At 44.4% G+C, this 22,725-nt stretch overlaps 1 protein-coding gene across 2 annotated transcripts in view; it reads right to left on the bottom strand.

The window, feature by feature from the left end:
- ECT2 (epithelial cell transforming 2) overlaps window positions 1–22,443 on the bottom strand; it is a 181,031-nt gene extending 158,588 nt beyond the window's left edge. For both annotated transcript variants that reach the window (XM_082252570.1, XM_082252571.1), the window contains exon 1: window positions 22,299–22,443. In XM_082252570.1, the coding sequence (XP_082108696.1) occupies window positions 22,299–22,425 (127 nt within the window). In that variant the 5' untranslated portion in view covers window positions 22,426–22,443. The remainder of the gene's footprint in view (window positions 1–22,298) is intronic.
- Window positions 22,444–22,725: the final 282 nt, after the last annotated feature.

The following is a 22,725-nucleotide window of genomic DNA, read 5'->3' as shown; positions in this document are numbered from 1 at the left end:
TCCGTCTGAACCCGAACCGGACGGCCCCGAAGCCGGTCCGTCCATCTCAGAAGGCAAAGCTTTATCGCTCTCAATTCCAGAATGTTGATCTGGAGGGAGGACTCCTCCCCCGACCAAGTTCCCTGGGCAGACAGAACGCCCAGAACACCACCCCAGCCCCGACAGGCTGGCATCCGTGGTGAGCACCGTCCACGACAATGGACGAAAAGACTTGCCCCCCGACACCGCCAGGGACTGGAGCCACCACAGAAGAACCCTTCTGGTGTCGTGGCTCAACGAGATCCGTAGATCCAGGGATTGCGGCCGCCCGTCCCACTCGGTCAGAATCTCCGCCTGGAGACCCCGCGTGTGAAACTGGGCAAAAGGGATCGCCTCGAAAGACGAGACCATTAGGCCTAGACATCTCATGCACATCCGGAGAGACGAGTGCCGGTTGTCCCTGAGGGACCTGACCTCGTCCTGAAGAGTCCGAAGCTTGTCCTCCGGCAGGAAGACCTTCGCTTGGACAGAGTCCAGAATCATTCCCAGGTAGGGAAGGCGAACCGAAGAACACAGTCAACTTCGGAAAGTTTATGGTCCAACCGAACTCCTGCAGAGTCCGCATCGTGGTGGACAGGTCGGTCACCATGCTCTGACTGGCGTTTGACCGTATCAGGATATCTTCCAGATACCCCATGACAGCAATGCCCTGTGCTCGCAACAGGGCCAGAACCGGCGCCAGCACTTTGGTAAAAACCCGCGGAGCCGAAGCGAGACCGAAAGGTAACGCCACGAATTGGTAATGATCCTCCGCAATGGCGAATCGAAGGTACCTCTGGTGACCCTCGAAAATGGGGATGTGTAGGTACGCATCCTTCAGATCGATGGAGGCCATGAATTCCCCCGGACTCAGGGCAGCCACCACTGAGCGCAGGGATTCCATGCGAAACTTGCGAACCCGCACAAAGGGGTTCAGAGCTTTCAAGTCCAGAATCGGACGCACTTTGCCCTCCTTTCTGGGCACAGTGAACAGATTGGAGTAAAAGCCCCGAAATCTGTCCCGATGAGGCACCGGGACCACCACCCCCTGGGCCCGCAGGCCGAGGAGACAGCTGAAGATTTGAGGGAAAAATCTGCCCGCCGGCCGAGAGAGAAATTCGATCTTGTAACCAGATCGAACGATTTCCTGAACCCACCTGTCCCGAACGCGGGCCAGCCAAGGTTGTAGGAAACAGCGCAGACGTCCCCCCACCCCAGAAACGGGTGAGGGCGCCCCTTCAGGCGGAAGTGGTATGGGAAGTCGAACCGGACTGGCCGGACTTCTGCTTCCCTGCCCACGGCTTCTTCTGGGAGCCTTGGCCTTTGAAGGGCTTGCCCTTGGACTGCGACCGAAAGGACCCCTGAGAGGGCCTAGACGAGGAATTCCGCTTCCCACGGAAAGACTTATGCTTGAAAGATTGGGGCAGGAGAGTACTCTTGCCCCCCGTAACCCCTTTTATCAGGGTATCCAAACCCTCGCCAAAAAGGCGAGACCCTGCGTAGGGAAAATCCGCCAGCGTCTTGCGAGAAGATTGGTCGACCGACCAATTCTTCAGCCAAATCAGACGACGGTTCAGTACCGCCACGCTGGACAGGCGCACAGCCAAGGGAACTAAATTCAAGTCCGCATCACACAAGTACATGACACCCTGATGGATCTGGTCCACCATAGCCAACGTGGTAGGCGGAGCGGAATCAGCCGCCAAGGTGCGCCTGAGCATCTTGGTCCAATCAGCAAAAGCCTGTGCCGCCATAATGGAAGCAAAAATAGGCTTCAGCATAGAACCAGCCACCATATAAGCATGACGGGCAAGAGACTCTATTCTCCTGTCCGTAGGGTCCCGGAAAACCGGGGTATCCTCAGAAGGCACCGCAGTAGCCTTGTTCAAAACGGCTACCGCGTGATCCACCGGAGGCGCCACACACCAACGCTTGTCGGTGGCAGGCGCAAACGGATAAAGTAATTTAAACTTATTTGGCACAGTAAAAGGCTTCTTTAAATTGCGCCACTGTTCATTAACCGTATGGTGAAATTCAGCAGGGCAGGGAAAAACCTGCGCTGATTTGCGAGCCCTCTGTGTTCCGAAAGCAGACATCCTAGCAGGAGGAGTAGGCTCATCCTCCAGGTGCAAGGTGTCCTTTATGGAAGCAATCAGCTCATTCATGAGTGCAAGCTCTTCATGCAAGCCAGGGGGAGAAACATCAACCCCCTCCACCTCAGGCTCTCCCTCAGACCCCACAAGGTCCAAAGATGAGCGGGACCCTGAGAAGGGTACGCCAGCCACAGCAGCCACATCGCCCTCTGAATCAGAGGAAATGGATAACCTGGCCCTTTTTGCGGATCGTTCAGCCAGCAGCATCTGCACCTGAGACACCAAGGAAGCCACTACAGTGGTCAGATCGGCCCCCTCGGTGGGTGCAGCAGCCCCCTGGTCCCCCACCAGGGCGGGGGGAAACTTGCTATCCTGAGAATCCATGCCCCAGTACAGAAAAGTAATAAAAGGTACTGGTCCTTTAAAACCACGGCGAGCGCAGCCCACCGCACACTGCTGTAAGCACTGACCCCGCAGGGATAGACAAATACTGAGCAAGGAATGACAGGACAGAAAGGTAAAAACCTGGAGAGAGCACACCAGACCGCTGCCACCGATCGCTGTTCCTGGGGAAAGAGGAAGTGATGCAATGCTGACTGATTGATATAGCCTATGGAAGGCTCCAGCAAAATGGCCGCTTGGCAGAGGGAAAAAGGCTACAATAAAATGGCGCCGCCATGTGCATGAGTAGCATCGCCCACCAAAATGGCGGCAAATGGCGCCAAAACACGGCGCTGCATAGAGACAGGGCCGGTCACAGTATACAGGCAAATAAAATGGCGGATCGCCGCACACACACATGTCTGCACACAAACTGCACCCAGAGCATATTAAACAGCAGAGCAGGATGGCCCCCCCTTGCAGCCCACAGGTATGCAGCCACACAGGGATCTGACAGGGAGCCCGCAGTTACACAGACAAGGAGGGTAATACACAGCCACAGTGACACCCATACAGAAGGTCCACACACAGAAGGTGCTTACCATACCAGATGGCGTGGGGAGCCGTCTCCAGCGACAAACCGCTATCAGGGCAGACAGGGAGTGCCGCAGCCAGGATGCTTGTGGACCGCAGTCATGGCGTCCAGTGAGGTAGCCACCTCACAGGCAGCAACCCTGCAGCGAACAGGGATGGGTCGTTCAATGTGCCAGGGTAAAACCTAAGCTGAACGCTCGATGGCAGGCTGGGGATCCATCTGGCTCTCAGCCCTGGGATGCAGGGCGGCCAGTCCGAGACCCAGCTCCGCATGATGATTCTTCATCAGAAGATCCCTAAACTAAGGCTGACAAAATAACAGCTAGCAAGGAAAAGAGAAAAATACTTGAAATAAAATCAAAGAAAGGGTAGAAGGCTGAGACTGAGCCCCAGCACAGGATAGCCAGCTATTCCTAAGCTAGGCAAAGTCAAACTGAGTTGGGAATGCTGGTGCAGGGAGGTATTGACTGAGGGGACAGCCCCTAGGGGTGTGTCTATGTTAAAAGCTTTGTATTAACAATTCTTGTTGCCTAGCTACTCCTAGGGAGCAAAGGTCAATACCCATTGGTGAAGACTTGTGAGTGGGCGGGGACTGTCGGAGGACGTAAGAGAAACTTGTGTTTTGTTTCAAGGTTAAAGCAAACCTACTCCCATTTTAAACTTTTAAAGGCTGTACTCGAGGCTAGTTACAGTGTTACCCATTCTTTCTGTCCCTATGCACATGTGACATAGATATAGATATAGCTATGTGTGTATTTTTTTTTTTAATCTGTCAGTGACATCACCACTTCCATGTGGATATGCCTACTGAACATAATTTCCTGTGAGTGTGCACAACATCTGAAGGGGCACTGGGTGGTAATGTGGGCATGTTGTAAAATTATAGTCTACCTGCCTGTAAAAGGATATGCCCACAGACCAGGAGTCGCCATCAAGCAAGGCTAAATTAGTGAACCCGTCAGACCAAGCCAACCCATTACAGTGAACTGTGACGTAATACAGCAATACCATTATGTCGTTGCTCACCTACTACAGAACTACACTGGGGATGTTACAAAACCACAGGCTGAGGAGAGTGCACTAGTCTGTTGCTTACTGGCTGATATGCCCAGATTTCAGTGAAGTCTAACTGACTTGGTCAGACACACTCCTTCACTTTCTTCTAGTATTAGTGCTTTAGAAGGCTTATGAGAAGGAGTGGGACACCTAATTATCTATAATAAATGAAAAAAATGTCAGCGCTTAGTTGTATATCAAAGAGCTGTGTGCAACAAGTGTAGATATACAAAAAAAAAAAACACACCCCCTTATAGCAAATAAATATTCAGTGCAACAAAATATGAAACGCCTTAAAGTGTTACTAAACCCAGGACCCTGCATTCGCTATATCCACAGTACATGGGAATGCAATTATTTTAGTAAATATAAACTCCTAATACCTTTTGTCAGCAGTATATAGCTGGTGCGCAGTCATGTTGGAACAGGAAAGGGCTCATCCCCAAACTCTTTCGACAAAGTTGGGAGCATGAAATTGTCCTAAATGTCTTGGTATACTGACACCTAGAGTTCCCGTCACTGGAACTAAGGGGCCAAGCCCAACCCCTGAAAAACAACCCAACACCAGAATCCCCCCTCCACCAAGTGATCTGGACCAGTGCATAAAGCAAGGTCAATAAAGACATGGATGAGCGAATTTGGGGAGCAGGAACTTGACTGGCCTGCACAGTCCTGACCTCAGCCATACCTCCTCCTCCAACATCAGTGCCTGACCTCACTAATGCACACCTGGAATAGTTAAAAAAAAAAAAAAAAAAAAAAAAAAAATTCCCATAGACACGCCTAAACTTTGTGGACAGCCTTCCTAGAAGAGTTGAAGTTGTTATAGCTGCAAAGGGTGGACCAACTCAATATTGAATCCTACAGACTTAAACTGGGATGCTAATAAAGTTCATGTGCCCAGAAAGGCATGTGTCCCAATACTTTTGACACTATCGTGTATATTGCAAAAAAGCAAATTTTTATTTTTTTTTACATGTTTTATGGATTTGGATAGGTTTCTTTTATAGATTTACACCAATGCTACACAATTAGATTTTGGAGATTTTATGGATGGGAGGTGCTAAATACCTTGGTACCTTAAATTTTCACAAAGGCAAGAGAGCTTTCCTGGGCTGGATTGATGGAACAACATCCCAAAGCAAGCATATTTGGCAGTTCTATGTCAATTTCTACTTCATAAGGGAAGCCATTTGGTGAAATTATTATACTGGTGAAAGACTGCTTTGAATCACTTCATCACTGGATACTTGGATCACTTTTAATTTGAGATAGAGAGATAGATAGAGATATATATATATATATATATATATATATATATATATATATATATATATATATATATATATATATATCTCTATTACACACACACACACAGTGGGTACGGAAAGTATTCAGACCCCCTTAAATTTTTCACTCTGTTATATTGCAGCCATTTGCTAAAATCATTTAAGTTCATTCTTCTTCCTCATGAATGTACACATAGCACCCCATACTGACAGAAAAACACAGAATTGTTGACATTGTTGCAGATTTATTAAAAAAGAAAAACTGAAATATCACATGGTCCTAAGTATTCAGACCCTTTGCTCAGTATTTAGTAGAAGCCCCCTTTTGATCCAATACAGCCAGGAGTCTTTTTGGGAAAGATGCAACAAGTCTTTCACACCTGGATTTGGGGATCCTCTGCCATTCCTCCTTGCAGATCCTCTCCAGTTCTGTCAGGTTGGATGGTAAACGTTGGTGGACAGCCATTTTTAGGTCTCTCCAGAGATGCTCAATTGGGTTTAAGTCAGGGCTCTGGCTGGGCCATTCAAGAACAGTCACGGAGTTGTTGTGAAGCCACTCCGTTATTTAAGCTGTGTGCTTAGGGTCATTGTCTTGTTGGAAGGTAAACCTTCGGCCCAGTCTGAGGTCCAGAGCACTCTGGAGAAGGTTTTTGTCCAGGATATCCCTGTACTTGGCCGCATTCATCTTTCCCTCGATTGCAACCAGTCGTCCTGTCCCTGCAGCTGAAAAACACCCCCACAGCATGATGCTGCCACCACCATGCTTCACTGTTGGGACTGTATTGGACAGGTGATGAGCAGTGCCTGGTTTTCTCCACACATACCGCTTAGAATTAAGGCCAAAAAGTTCTATTTTGGTCTCATCAGACCAGAGAATCTCACCATCTTGGAGTCCTTCAGGTGTTTTTTAGCAAACTCCATGCGGGCTTTCATGTGTCTTACACTGAGGAGAGGCTTCCGTCAGGCCACTCTGCCATAAAGCCCCGACTGGTGGAGGGCTGCAGGGATGGTTGACTTTCTACAACTTTCTCCCATCTGACTGCATCTCTGGAGCTCAGCCACAGTGATCTTTGGGTTCTTCTTTACCTCTCTCACCAAGGCTCTTCTCCCCTGATAGCGCAGTTTGGCCGTACGGCCAGCTCTAGGAAGGGTTCTGGTCGTCCCAAACGTCTTCCATTTGAGGATTATGGAGGCCACTGTGCTCTTAGGAACCTTAAGTGCAGCAGAAATCTTTGTAACCTTGGCCAGATCTGTGCCTTGCCACAATTCTGTCTGAGCTCTTCAGGCAGTTCCTTTGACCTCTTGATTCTCATTTGCTCTGACATGCATTGTGATCTGGAAGGTCTTATATAGACAGGTGTGTGGCTTTCCTAATCTTAGGCTTTTCCTAAGTCCAATCAGTATAATCAAACACAGCTGGACTCAAATGAAGGTGTAGAACCATCTCAAGGATGATCAGAAGAAATGGAAAGCCAATGAGTTAAATATAGGAGTGTCACAGCAAAGGGTCTGAATACTTAGGACCATGTGATATTTCAGTTTTTCTTTTTTAATAAATCTGCAACAATGTCAACAATTCTGTGTTTTTCTGTCAGTATGGGGTGCTATGTGTACATTCATGAGGAAGAAGAATGAACCTAAATGATTTTAGCAAATGGCTGCAATATAACAAAGAGTGAAAAATTTAAGGGGGTTTGAATACTTTCCGTACCCACTGTAATATATATAACAGTACAGTGGGGAAATTATTTGATCCCCTGCAGATTTTTAAGTTTGCCCACTTACAAAGAAAGGGTCTACAATTTTTATCATAGCTGTATTTTAAAAAGATAGACAGAACATCAACGAAAAAATCCAGAAAAAAAAAAAAAAAAAACACATTACAAAATGTTACAAGTTAAGTTACAGTTCAGTGAGTAAAATAAGTATTTGTTCCCCAAGCAAAACATGTCCTTAGACTTGGCGGAGAAACCCTTGTTGGCAGAGGGAAGACATTTATTTTTTGTAGTTGGTTACCAGGTTTGCACACGTCTGGAGGGATTTTGGTCCAATCTTCTTCTTTACAGATCTTTTCTGAATTCTTAAGGTTTCTTGAAGTTTCAGCTCCCTCCATAAATTTGCTAGAGAATTAAGATCTGGCGACTGGCTAGGCCACTCCATGCCCCAATGGGTTTCTTCTTGAACCACTCCTTTGTTGCCTTGGAGATATGTTTTGGGTCATTGAAGATGGGTCATGGATGGGTCTTCCAGCATGTGTTCTGGCTAAGGGAGAGTTCTCATCCAAGATTTTACAATACATGGCCCCGACCATTCCCCCCCCCAATGCCGCAAAGTCGACCTGTACCTTTAGCAGAGAAAGCCCCAAAGCATAAGGTTTCTGCCTCTGTGCTTAACTGTAGGGATGGTGTTCTTAGGGTCAGAGTCAGCATTTTTCTTCCAAACATGGCAAGTCGAATTGATGCAAAATAGCCCAATTTGATCTCACCTGACCACAGCACTTACTCCCAATTTTTCTCTGAATCATTTAGATGTTCATTGGCACCTTCAAAACGGGCCTGTGCCAGAGGGAGACCTTACAGGCTCTGCAGGATTTAAGTACATGGTGGCATATTGTGTTACCAATGGTTTGTTTGGTGACTGGTTTCAACTGCCATGAGATAATTCACAAGCTCCTCCCGTGTAGTTCTGGGCTGATCCCTCACTTTTCGCATGATCGTCCTTACCCCATGAGGCAAAATCTTGCATGGAGCTCTAGACTGAGGGCGATTGATGGTTATTTTGTATTTCTTCCAGTTGCAAATTATCGCTCCAACAATTGTCTCCTTCTCACTAAGCCTTTTGCTGATGGTTTTGTAGCCCATTCTAGCCTTGTGCAGGTCTACAATCTTGTCCCTGACGTCTTTTGACTGCTCTTTGGTCTTGCCCAGGATGGCGAGGTTTGAATGGAAGAAAGATTCTGTGGACAGGTGTCTTTTATACACATAATGATTTGTCGTTAGGAGCACCTTAAAATTGACAGGACTAATCTGTGTACCACATGAGCACATACTGTAGCCAGTATGTGGGAGCCAGAATTATTATTGTTGGTTGGGGCTCAAATACTTATTTTCTCATGGAACTGAAACTCAGTTTATAACATTTGTATCATGGGTTGTTTCTGGATTTTGGGTTGATATTCTGTCTCTATCCTTTAAAATACACCTGTGATAATTATAGACTCTTGATTTCTTTTTAAGTGGACAAACTTACAAAATCTGCAGGGGATCCAATAATTATTTTAACCACTGTGTATCCCTTCCTTATGCTAAACAGAGTTAAAGTTTTGCTGATAGATCTACTTTAATTTTACAATTTTATAACTAGGGCTCAACTTTTCCTGACTTCATGGCAAAGCTCCAGCAACTGCCTTCCCCTGTAACAAGAGTACTTACAGGTTTATTTTAGAATTTCTAAAGTAATATTGAGATTATATTGAATAAATGTAAAATTGACACCATGTCTCACCAACATTTTTTTCTGGACTGTGATCTTTGATTAGAAGAAAAAAAATACCACTATAGTAGGTCAGTAAGTGCTACAGAGTGCCTATAGCCTGCTACAATCTACATAAACTCCTGGCAGTGACATACTTTGCTGTAGAGCATTATATATAACCAAGCTGGCACATATAATCCTAAAATAGACACCTTTCAATAATTCTGGAAGCATTTTTAGTAGAAATGTCCAAAACAAAAGACAAGCACATTGAACCTACAGCCTAAACTAACTAAATGCATTACAGTCATACTAAAACAAAGTGGTTCAGTGTCTTACATTCTTCTAGAGCAGCCACAGCCTGAGTAAAAAGCCAGCAACTTCAGAGAAGGCTCTCTACAGGAAAGAAGTGGTCTCATTGCAGATATCCATCACACCCCCTGAATTAGAGCTAGAGTTCTCCAATCATTAGGAAGCATGAGCTTTGCTGATTGCAAAGAGCTACAACTCAGACTTCATAAGGAGCGTGTAGGGAGTCTGCAAAGTGATTGCTGCTTCCCAACAGAGCAGTGGTCCCACTCTGCAGAATGCCAAAGCTATGGCTCATTTGTACACTGTCAATTCAGAAATAACTGTCACTTCAAAATAAAAATTTAAATAGGACAAAATACTTTTTCTTTTGGTAAAATTAGTCTTGCAAAAAGTTTTTTGCAATCCATAAAAAAAAAAAAAAAAAAAAAAAAAAAGAAATACACCAAAAACACTAAAAGATCGCTTTTCTTCTGCTTTGGTTTAACCACTTGCCATCCAGTGTACGCATATATACTTCCTGGATGGCAAATGGTTACAACACGCTCACGGCTGCAGTAGCTGGAGGGAGATCTGCTCACAATCTGAGCACCACCTAAAAAATACAGGTAAATTTACCTTGGGCGATGAAGAGCCAGACAGAAGGACAATGTGCAGGTTAAGGGGAAAAGCAGATACCATCTTTGACGATAAGTCTGGGGCCTGAACACCACCTTGTCTGTTGGCAAAATCGAAAAACATTTTGTTCCAAATAAAGTCGCAAGCTCTGATACTTGCCTTGCAGAGTCCTGAGAGCAGGGAGAAACTGGAATTGATGTCATTGTGGAATCATATTTTGTCATACTGCCATCAGAGGAGAGTAGCGGATGGTAGCAACCACTGAATTTATGGAGCAGGTGTTCAGACGATAAGCCTTAAGTGGTTCTTGATAAAAGGGGGTTTCTACAACCCCAAAATGTAGGATTTATCCTTGTCTTCAGAGTCTGGCTTGGCTCTACTTATTCTATCTTGGGTACTGAACACCTGTAGGCATTTAGCATCAGCTGCTATATGATTAAGTGGTACTCACTACCTATGTGCATGCATGTATTTTTTGGATAGATTAAAATGAACCATTATAAACAGAATTAAGGTGTGGACTCTGGAAGACCAGTATGTTTTGCTGTTATCTGGGTTGTGGTCCCTTAAAAGGGGGGCGTCTGAATGCAGATTTGGAGTACTCAGGAGTTTTCACCCATGCAAGATGAGGGGGTTCCAAGATTGGTAAAGCCTTAAATGGGATCTCAAATTAGGAGGGGAGGGGGGGGGAGCCCCAACCCCAATTACAAGGACTTAAAGCAAGAGAAAACAGCCAGCAGGCATCTGAGGTGGAGTGTGAGGTAAGACACACTTTAGAAACAGTGGTGGACTGCTGTGACTGAGACCCCCAATAAGCAGCTAGCAACCTGGCTTTTGAACGCCCCCTTATTAACCCCCCTTGGCATTTTTCGTGTTTTGTTGTCTCACAACCTGGAATCAACATGGATTGTTTGAGGATTTGCAACATTTACAGAACATGCCCACAACTTTGAAGATTTTTTTTTTTTTTTTTATGTGAAGCAAACAAATAGGACAAAATAACAGAAAAAGGCAATGTGCATAACTATTCACCCCCCTAAAGTCAATACTTTGTAGAGCCACCTTTTGCGACAATCATAGCGCCAAGTCGCTTTGGATAAGTCTCTAGGCTTGCCACATCTTACCACTGGGATTTTTGCCAATTCCTCCTTGTAAAACTTCTCCAGCTCCTTCAAGTTGGATGGTTTGTGCTTGTGAATAGCAATCTTTAACCACTTTCCCACCGGAGGATTTTTGCAGCTTAAAGACCAGACCCCTTTTTTCAACTTGGCACTTCGTGACTAACTGATAATTGCTCGGTCATGCAATGCTGTACCTAAACGAAATTTACGTCCTTTTTTTCTCACAAACAGAGCTTTCTTTTGGTGGTATTTGATCGCCTCTGCGCTTTTTATTTTTTGCGATATTAATAAAAAAAGAGCGAAAATTTTGCAAAAAAAAGACATTTTCAACTTTGTCTTTTAAAAAATATCCAATATACTCAATTTATGTCATTTTTTTTGCCAAAATATATTTAGCTACATGTCTTTGACAAAAAAAAAAAAATCAATGAGCGTATTTTTATTGGTTTGCGCAAAAGTTATAGCGTCTACAAACTATGGTGTAAATAGTGAAATTTACGCAGCTTTAATTTCTGACTGCCAATCTCATTTCATGAAGTGCTAAAATGGCGGGGCAGTACAAAACCCCCCCAAACTACCACTTTTTGGAAAGTAGACATCCTAAGGAATGTCCTGACAGGCATGTTGAGCTCATTGAATATTTCATTTTTTTGTCACAGGTGTTTGAAAACAAAGTTGTCATTGAAATTATATATTGCTCACACATGCTATGGGTATATGTGTAATTACACCCCAAAATATATTCTGCTGCTTCTCCTGAGTACAGGGATACCACATATGTGGGACTTTTTGGGAGCCTAGCTGTGTAGGGGTCCCCAAAAACAAATCACCACCATCAGAATTTCAAAGGGCGTACATTTTTCATTGCATTTTCTCACTACCTCTAACGGTTTAGGAGGCCCTGAAATGTCAAGATACCACAAAACCCCCCCAAATGACCTTATTTTGGAAAGTAGACACCCCAAGCTGTTTGCTGAGAGGCATGGTGAGTCCATGGAATATTTTATATTTTGCCACAAGTTTTGTGAAAATTTTTTTTTTTTAATTTTTTTTTTTTTACACAACGTTGTCACTAAAAGATAAATTTCTCACACATGACATGGGTATATGTGGAATGACACCCCAAAATACATTCTGCTGCTTCTCCTGTGTATGGGGATACCCCATGTGTGAGACTTTTTGGGAGCCTAGCTGTGTACAGGACCGCAAAAGCCAATCAACACTCTCAGGTTTTCTAATGGCGTAAATGGTTCATGTCATCTCTGCACTACCTGTCACAGTTTTGCAGGCCCTAAAATTCCAAGATAGCACAAAACCCCCCCAAATGACCCCATTTTGGAAAGTAGACACCCCAAGCTATTTGCTGAGAGGCATGGTGAGTCCATGGAATATTTTATATTTTGCCACAAGTTCCGGGAAATATATTATTATTTTTTTTTTGTTTTTTTTACACAAAGTTGTCAGTAAATGATATATTGCTCACACATGCCATGGGTATATGTGAAATGACACCCCAAAATACATTCTACTGCTTCTCCTGAGTACAGGGATACCCCATGTGTGAGACTTTTTTGCAGTCTAGCCGAGTACAGGACCCCGAAAACCAACCTCCACTTTCAGGCTTTCCAAGGGCGTAAATTGTTGATTTCACTCCTGACTACCTATCACAGTTTCAGAGGCCCTAAAATTCCAAGATAGCACAAAACCCCCCCAAATGACCCCATTTTGGAAAGGAGACACCCCAAGCTATTTGCTGAGAGGCATGGTGAGTCCATGGAATATTTTATATTTTGCCACAAGTTCCGGGAAATATATTATTATTTTTTTTTTGTTTTTTTTACACAAAGTTGTCAGTAAATGATATATTGCTCACACATGCCATGGGTATATGTGAAATGACACCCCAAAATACATTCTACTGCTTCTCCTGAGTACAGGGATACCCCATGTGTGAGACTTTTTTGCCGTCTAGCCGAGTACAGGACCCCGAAAACCAACCTCCACTTTCAGGCTTTCCAAGGGCGTAAATTGTTGATTTCACTCCTGACTACCTATCACAGTTTTGGAGGCCATGAAATGCCAAGACAGCACAACCCCCCCCCCCCCCAAATGACCCCTTTTCGGAAAGTAGACAACCTGAGCTATTTGCAGAGAGGCATGTTGAGTATTTTGCAGATCTCACTTTTTGTCACAAAGCTTTGGAAATTGAAAAAAGAGGAAAAAAAATGCATTTTCCTGTTTTTTCTTCATTTTCCAAAAAAAATTAGAGCTGCAAAATACTCACCATGCCTCTCAGCAAATAGATTGGAGTGTCTACTTTGCAAAATGGGGTAATTTGGGGGGGTTTTGTGCCATCTTGGCTTTTTATGGACTTCAAAAGTGTGATAGGTAGTAAGGAGTGAGATCAACAATTTACGCCCTTGGAAAGCCAAAAGGTGCGCATTGGTTTTCCGGGTCCTGTACGCGGCTAGACTGGCAAAAAGTCTCACACATGGGGTATCATTGTACTCAGGAGAAGCAGCAGAATGTATTTTGGGGTGTCATTTCACATAAATCCATGGCATGTGTGAGCAATATATCATTTACTGACAACTTTGTGTAAAAAAAATAAAAAAAAAAATTTTTTCCTCGAAACTTGTGGCAAAATATAAACTATTCCATGGACTCACCATGCTTCTCAGCCAGTAGCTTGGAGTGTCTACTTTGCAAAATGGGGTCATTTGGGGGGGTTTTGTGCTATCTTGAAATTTCAGGGCCTCTGAAACTCTGACAGGTAGTCAGGGGTAAAATCAGCAATTTACGCCATCAGAAAACCTGAAGATGTGGACTGGTTGTCGGGGTCGCGTACACAGCTAGGCTCCCAAAAAGTCTCACACATGGGGTATCTCTGTACTCAGGAGAAGCAAAAGAATGTATTTTGGGGTGTCATTTCACATATTCCCATGGCATGCATGAGCAATATATCATTTAGTGACAACTTTCTGTAAAAAAACAACAACAAAAAAAATAATAATAATTTTCCCGAAACTTGTGGCAAAATATAAAATACTCCATGGACTCACCATGCCTCTCAGAAAAAAGCTTTGGGTGTCTACTTTTCAAAAAGGGGTCATTTGGGGGGTGTTTGAACTGTCCCGGCATTTTATGCTCAATCTTAGCCACACATCACCCACTCTTCTAACCACTTGAAAACCAAGCCTTTTCTGTGCCTTTTTGTTTACATGAAAAAATATTTTTTTTTTTACTAGAAAATTACTTTGAACCCCCAAACATTATATATTTTTTTAAAGCAGAGGCCCTATAGAATAAAATGGTGGATGTTGCAAATTTTTTTGTCACACGGTATTTGCGCACAGATTTTCCAAATGCAATTTTTGCGAAAAAAATACATTTTTTTTTTAATTTATTGCACAAATACACTATATAATTCCAATTTTTTTGGTAAAATTTAAAAGATGATCTTATGCCGAGTTCATAGACACCTAACATGACATGCTTTAAAAATTGCGCATGCCTGCGCAGCGGCAAAAACATACGTACATTTTTAAAAACCTTCAAAAGTCTCTACAGGTTACCACGTTAGACTTACAGAGGAGGTCTACTGCAAGAATTAGTGCACTCGATCTGGCGATCGCGGCGATACCTCACATGCATGCTGCAATTGCGGTTTACATATGACACTAGACCACCGCTTGCGTGCGCCATTGTGCGCAAGCACCGGGGGAAAGGGGGGGGGGCTCAATTTTTTTTTTTTTTCTTTTGCTTTTTTATGTTATTTTGACACCTTTCCTTTCATTTTTTTTTTTTTTTTAATCATTTTTATTGTTATCACAGTGAATTTAAATATCCCCCATGATAGCAATCTGTGGTGACAGGTACTCTTTTTTAAAAAAATTGGGGTCTTTTAGACTCTAGATCTCTCCTCTGACCTTAACGCATCTGACCACACCAAAATTGGTGTGATAAAATACTTTCCCAATTTCCCAATGGCCCTGCTTATTTCTGGCGAAACAGAAGTCATGAAATGCTCGTAGCCTCCGGCATCTTAGGCCATAGAGATGATTGGAGCCATTCTCATCTCCAATTAGCTCTATGGTTAGACAATTGAACCACCGGCTGCACTCTCGGGTTAACCGGTGGGACAGGAGAGCCCGAGAAAAACCACGGAAGGCGGCGGTTGGGGGGGGGGGGAGGCCCCTCCCACTGCATGTAAAAGCAGTCTAGCGGCCAATTACCTGCTAGGATTGCTTTTACATGTAAGCCGACCGATGGCTGTAAAAAACGATACCAAGATGATGCCTAAATCTGCAGGCATCATCCTGGTATAACCACTCAAAGTCCAGCAACGTACCAGTACATTGGTGGTCCTTGTTTGGCATATAGGTTTTTTTTTTTTCATGCAGCCTGTGGGCTGAACGGAAAAAAAGAGAACCTATCAGAAATCAGCACAGGAATAATGCGTAGTATTACTCATCATTAACCGCCCAAACAACCACCCACTGAATTTAATGATGGGTATACACGACACTATCCACGTATACCAAAATAGGATTTTAACTGCAGTGCTGAAATCAGAAAATCACCACAGCTGCTATCAGCAAAGGTATCCATATATGCTGAGCGCAAACACTGTTTGTGTCAGAATATATAAAATCAATGCGTGGTAGCCGACAAGTACCTGCAAGAGAAACAGGTCACAAAAGAATGAAAAAACAAACAAAGGACATTGAAAAAAGTACAGTAGGAAGGAGTAGAAGGACATATAAAATTACTGACACAACAGTTTTTGGATCCTTTTATTTTTCTAACTGTTTCTTGATTTGGGACTGCGATCTTCTGCGATCTTCTCTTCCAGCTTGGGTCTCTCAAAATGTCGATGGACATCCAACATCTTTCGAGACCCTGTGTTTGTGTGCCCTACACTGTGTCGTGCTGTACCCTACGCTAATACTCCACTAGTGTATGGTAGCGCTCGAAACATTCCCCGATGCAGAGACCAGGTTGGTCAGGACATTTGGGACAATAATAACGGGTGTCACGCCTAAATCCGCGCCTGCTACAGACACGACATCTTTTTTGGGGGTATCTTTGGGTAGGGGTACTCGGGAGGACATAAGGAAAATGCCTCTCATGCAGCCGGCTCACTGCATCTGGAAGGGGAAGTTGGGCAGGCATGCCTCCTGGGTACAGGTAGGCAAGGATGATCTCTTCCTGGAATTCCCGGAAAGATCCAGTTCGTCCTGACGCCCTGTATAGGACAAAGGCGTTCAGCATAGCCAATTGGTAAAGGTAAACAGACACTTTTGTACCAGCGTCTGGCTTTACGGGCAACTAAATACGGCGCCAAAAGCTGGTCATTAAGGTCCACCCCTCCCATGTTAAGGTTATATTCGTGGACACAGAGGGGTTTCTCCACAACGCCAGTTGCCGTAGTGATTTGGATCGTCGTGTCTGCGTGAAGGGAGGACAGAACATAAACATCCCGTGTATCCTTCCACTTCACCGCAAGCAATTTGTCCGTTTTCAAGCAGGCTCTCGCCCCCCGACTAAGACGGGAATTTACAAGCCGTTGGGGGAAGCCCCGGCGATTAGGTCGCACGGTGCCACATGCGCCAATTTGTAAATCGAGAAGGTGACTAAATAGTGGCACGCTTGTATAAAAGTTGTCCACGTACAAATGGTACCCCTTTCCGGATAAGGGTGACACCAAGTCCCAAACGATCTTACCGCTGCTCCCTATGTAGTCTGGGCAGTTGGGGGGCTCCACACAGCTATCTTTTCCCTCATAGACCCGGAAACTAACTGTATAGCCTGTGGCCCTGTCACACAATTTATACAGTTTGACCCCGTACTTGGCACGCTTGCTGGGGAGGTACTGTTTCATAGCAAGGCGGCCAGTAAATTTAATCAGGGACTCGTCAACGCAGACAACTTGTTCGGGGGTAAACAAGGCTGCAAACCGCTGATTGAAGTGGTCTATGAGGGGCCGAATTTTGTGGAGCCGATCGTATTCAGGGTCTCCCCGAGGACGACAGATTTCATTGTCGCTGAAATGCATGAATCGCAGAATTTGCTCGTATCTCCCCCTGGACATGGAGGCAGAGTACATGCGCATATGGTGAACTGGGCTAGTGGACCAATATAGCCGCAACTCACTCTGTTTAGTTATGCCCATGTGGAGGGAAAGGCCCAGAGAGATCTTAAATTCAGAAACCGTTATAGGTTTCCAGCCGAATTGTCTGGCAAGGTGTGAATTTGGGTTGGCGGCGATGAACTGTTGTGCATATAAATTTGATTGATCCACAATCGATCTGTAAAGATCTTCCGTGAAGAACAGCTCATAAAAGTTTAGGGGCGTAAAACCAGCTGTCTCCACGTGGATTCCAGGTTGGGCGGTGAATGGGGGAAGTACTGGCGCTGTAGTATCGGTGGGTTGCCAATTAGGATATGCCAGCGCATCAGGGAGGGCACTATGGGCTCTACGGGCCTGTCTACGAATACGCGGTGGCTGCGGGCCACTACTTGTGCTAGCCACCGCACCAGCTTCAACTGCACTTAGGGGACTCGCCACGTCACCAGGTCTTACTGCAGTGCTGGTTGTACTAGGTCCAGGTTGTACTAGGCCGCTGGCGCTTGCCAGGTCGCCAGAAAAATGAGCGGCACTAGTAACCACACTCTGCTCCATACGAGCACCCTGCGATTCCTGCATCTCAACAACTTCAGAATGGGGGTCGGGTACGCCTGGGTCTAACAGGGACCCATCTGTCGTCGGAGCTATCTGTCAGGGAGCCGCTGCTGTCATCAGGTTCATATACTGACACTAATTCGGTCATTGTAGCTTCCCCTTCGCTATCAGATGACTCGGTCAGCATAAAACTGATAAGCTCTTCATCTCTGTACGAACGTTTGGTCATTTTGGTAACTAAATTTACCCGTACAGTGATGCGACTCACAGGTAATAAAAGCACCTGGTTGTCGAAGATTATTTCAAGCGCTACCAAAAAAACTGCTAATGCTAGCAGGGATCAGGCCTGACTCTGCTAACAGCGGTTTTGTGTCTTGTGTTTTTTTGCAAGTGACAGTAATCTATTGATTACTACACTTGCCTGGGTGAAAGGGTTAAACGCAGGTGCTGGCCGGAATCAGTGCTGATCGTGCAAACACCGCGTTTTGGGAACCCTAAACTATGGGGGCGCTAGTATAGTTCTGATCAGATCAGATATTGATCTGTTCAAACACTATACTAGAAATGGAAGTGTATGTGCGTGCGTGTGTGGTAATCAAGGGGTTACTTCTAAACTATGCGCTGGGGATCTGGGGGGGGGGGTGGCGGGGACCCTAAACCTCCTTTGGGAAAGAAACTAGCTAGCTAGCACAACCTCAAGTCACAATGACCCTAATACAAAATACAGTATATTATGTGTGTATTAGTGCTAATGTGACAGAGGGTGTAGGGGTTAACGGGATGTGATCAGGGGTTTAAATCTTTATTGGAAGGGGCTGGCGGGTATCCTAAGGATAAAAGGAACGGTGGCAAGCGCTAAACCTGGTCACAAGTTCACAAGTCACACTTATACGGGTATATAGAAAATGCTATATACTGTATACAGTGTGTTGTGGCAGGGGGTGTAGGGGTGATCAGGGGGGGATCAGGGGATTAAATCTTTATTGGGCGGGTGGCGGGGACCCTAAACCTCCTTGGGACAGAAACTTAGTCGCCTGCGCTAATTCTGATCACAATGACACTAATACAAAAATACAATAACACTGTATATTACGTTTGTATTAGTGCTGATGTGACAGAGGGTGTAGGGGTTAACTAGCGGTGATCAGGAGGGGATCAGGGGGGATCAGGGGCTTAAATCTTTATTAGGGGGGGGTGGCGGGTAATTCAAGTGGAAAAAGGGGGGTCGCAAGCGCTAGACCTGACCACAAATCACCCTTATACGGGTATATAGCAAAATGCTATATACTGTATACGGTGTGTGTTATGGCAGGGGGTGTAGGGGTGATCAGGGGGGGGGTCAGGGGCTTAAATCTTTATTGGGCGGGTGGCGGGGACCCTAAACCTTCTTGGGACAGAAACTTAGTCGCCTGCACTAATTCTTATCACAATGACACTAATACAAATGTACAATAACACCGTATATTGCGTTTGTATTAGTGCTGATGTGACAGAGGGTGTAGGGGTTAACTAGCGGTGATCAGGGGGGGGTCAGGGGAGATCAGGGGCTCAAATCTTTATTAGGGGGGGGTGGGGGGTAATTCAAGTGGAAAAGGGGGGGGTCGCAAGTGCTACACCTGTTCACAAATCACACTTATACAGGTATATAGGTAACTGCTATATGCTGTATATAGTGTGTTGTGTCAGGTGCTGTAGGGGTTAATCGGGGGGGCGATTGGGGGGTAAATGTGCCTATCTAGCTGTGTGTGACTGTGTTTGGTGCAGTACTTACAGTTAGAAGTGCTCTCTTCTCCAGATGAATCCAAAAGGGATCATGGGAGAAGAGGGCACGTCTTTTCTGAGTCTGTGTTTACATTTCACAGACTCAGAACAAGATCTGATTGGGCAGGACCGATCTACAGGTCCAGGCCAAAAATCATTGGCCTGGACCTGATGACTGATCGGTTCTGAACCCAATCGAGCAATCGGTGTCGGCGGGAACGCGCGGGAGCGCGCACAGGACCGGCAGGAAGTAGTGACGTAGACCTACGTCACTCTGCCTGGCCGGGGCCGACTGCCGCAGTAAATATACTGTGCGCAGTCGGCAAGTGGTTAAGTCCGACCACAGATTTTCTATTGGATTGAGGTCTGGGCTTTTTTTTCTAGGCTATGACACCACATTTACAACACACGTTTCCCCTTAAACCACTCAAGTGCTGCTTTAGCAGTCTGTTTGGAGTCATTGTTCTGCTGGAAGGTGAACCTCCGTCCTAGCCTCAAGTCACGCACAGAGTGGTACAGGTTTTGCGCATGAATATCCCTGTATTTAGCACCATCCATCTTTCCCTCAACCCTGACCAGTTTCCCAGTCCCGGCTGCTGAAAACATCCCCACAGCATGTGGCTGCCACCACGTTTCACTGTGGGGATGGTGTTCTTTGGGTGATGTAATGTGTTGGGTTTGCGTCTGACATAGCGTTTTCTTTGATGGCCGAAAAGTTAAAAATTTTAGTCTCATCAGACCAGAACACCTTCCTCCATACATTTTGGGAGACTCCCACATGCCTTTTCGCAAACTCAAAACATGCCATTTTGTTTTTTGCTGAGTAATGGCTTTCTTCTGGCCACTCTGCCATAAAGCCCAACTCTATGGAGCGTACAGCTTACTGTCGTCCTATGTACAAATACTCCAGTCTCTGCTGTGGAACTCTGCAGCTCCTCAAAGGTTACCTTAGGTCTCTGTGCTGCCTCTGATTAATGCCCTCCTTGCCCGGTATGTGAGTTTTGGTGGGCGGCCGTCTCTCTTGGCAGGTTTGCTGTTGTGCCATGTTCTTTCAATTTGGTTATGATAGATTTGATGGTGCTCCTGGGGATCATCAAAGATTGATCTTTTTTATAACCTAACCCTGACTTGTACTTCTCAGCAACATTGTCCCTTACTTGTTTGGAGAGTTCCTTGGTCTTCATGGCAGTGTTTGGTTAGTGGTGCCTCTTGCTTAGGTGTTGCAGCCTCTGGGGCCTTTCAAAAAAGGTGTGTATATGTAATAGGACAGCTCATGTGACACTTCGATTACACACAGGTGGACATTTCACTAATTATGTGAATTCTGAAGGTAATTGGTTGCACCAGAGCTTTTTATGGGTTTCATAACAAGGGGGTGAATACATACGCACATGCCAATTTTCTATTTCTAAAAAATAGTTATGTAAATATTTTTCTCATTTCACTAAACCAACTTAGACTATTGTGTTCTGATCCATCAAAAAAAATGTGGATTAACAAAACATTGAACTTAAGTTTGTAATGTAACAAAATAGGTAAAAAGTCAAGGGGTGAATACTTTTTCAAGGCACTGTATTATAGGAGTAAGTGAAGGACAACAACACAGAGTGTCTGGAGCTTCTACAGCTCCGGCCACTCTGTCTTTGTGTTGTCCTCAATTTACAAATACAATAAAGATTTAGGATCTCTACAGTGTGGTGTGCCGACAACTTTCTTCACATTACTATATTGCGGTGAAGAACGGGAGCGAGTACCCAACATGGGGATTGCATCATGTGGGTGATACATTCACCTATAAGCCTGCTAAAGGGCAGGTTTTTCCGGCGATGAGCCACGTTTTGGTTTTTGTACCAAGAGTTTGGACTGTCTGGCTAAAGAAAGCTACTTTGTTCATTATTGAAACAAAGCCTACTTTACATATTGCTGGCTGGCAATCCCAGGGTCTACATATTACACAAAGTAGCAAATAACTGATGAATTATGTTTAATGTGATACGACATACAGTACTTGGGACATTTGTATCCATTGTAGGATAGTGCTTACGTACTTAATACAACTTTGTGAACAAATTCTTGGTATGCAGTGTGCTTACACTACAGATCCTACCAGCCGCCTGGCACACTGGGAAAGGGTTTAACCACTTGACCTCCAGAAAGGTTTTACACCCTTCCTTACCAGGGCATTGTTTGCTATTCGGCACTGCGCTACTTTAACCGACAATTGCGTGGTCATGCAATGCTGTTTCCAAACACAATTTCTATAATTTTCTCACACAAATAGAGTTCTCACTTGGTGGTATTTGATCCCCTATGGGTTTTTTTTTTGATCAATAAAATAAAAAATAAAAAAAATGGACCATTTTGAAAAAAAATAAAACAAACAATTTTTACCTTCAGCTATAAAACATATCCCATAACATTTTTAAAAAATCTCTAAATAAATTTTGTCCAAAATGTTTTCTGCTACGTGTCTATGGTAAAAAAAAAAAAAAAAAAAAAAAAAAAATTAAATAAGTAGATTACAACTTTGTCTACAAACTATGGGATATATACTGGAATTTTTTTTTTTCTTTTTTTTTTTTAAACCCGTGGCTGCGGAAAAGAAATTTGCACCGTGTATGGGCTTGCTTAAGGCTGAAGTTCAGCTTTATCACTAGCAATTCTAATGGCATGACAGATTATCCACAATGCTCTAGGAAAAGTGTCCGGCTAAAACAAATTGACTAGAGTTAAAATAGGGAGCAAGACATCCAGATCCTTACATAAGCACTAGCACAGCTCCTTATCCAACTGATCTGCCAAAATAGACAACCCAAAAAAACCTCATTGTCTCAAGTCACCCTGCCTCCCTCACAAATAAACAATCCCACCCACACTGATAGAAAAAGTTATACATTACCATCAACGTCTGTTGGAATAGTAAAAATATTTTCTTTTGACGTCTCTGTAAATTTGGAGTCAAATACAGAAGAATCGGCCAGGAGACTCCTGCCCCCGGCAGGTGCCAACATACTGTTCTCATTCATGATTTTAGATAACCGGTCTGAAAAAAAAAAAAAAAAAAAAAAATTGGATTTTGTTTATAGAAAAGATTGAAAGTAAAACTCCATTTTTTGCTAGGCATACAAGGGGAGATCTTCCAATAGACAATAGGATAGTCTTTGGTCACATTTTCTAATCTAGTCCACTTGCAAACTTGGAAAAGTGGACAACCTTTCAAGTACTGGAAAATCAGAATAGAAGGCTACAGCACAGACTACTAGGGGTATTGAAAATGATCGGCGCATCGTGATAAAGCCTTTTACGATTCTGCATTGATGCAGAAC

The sequence above is a fragment of the Pelophylax lessonae genome (genome assembly GCF_965119305.1).
Source record: "Pelophylax lessonae genome assembly, chromosome: 3".
Classification (NCBI taxonomy): Eukaryota; Metazoa; Chordata; class Amphibia; order Anura; family Ranidae; genus Pelophylax; species Pelophylax lessonae.
This window is presented reverse-complemented; position numbering and strand designations above follow the sequence as displayed.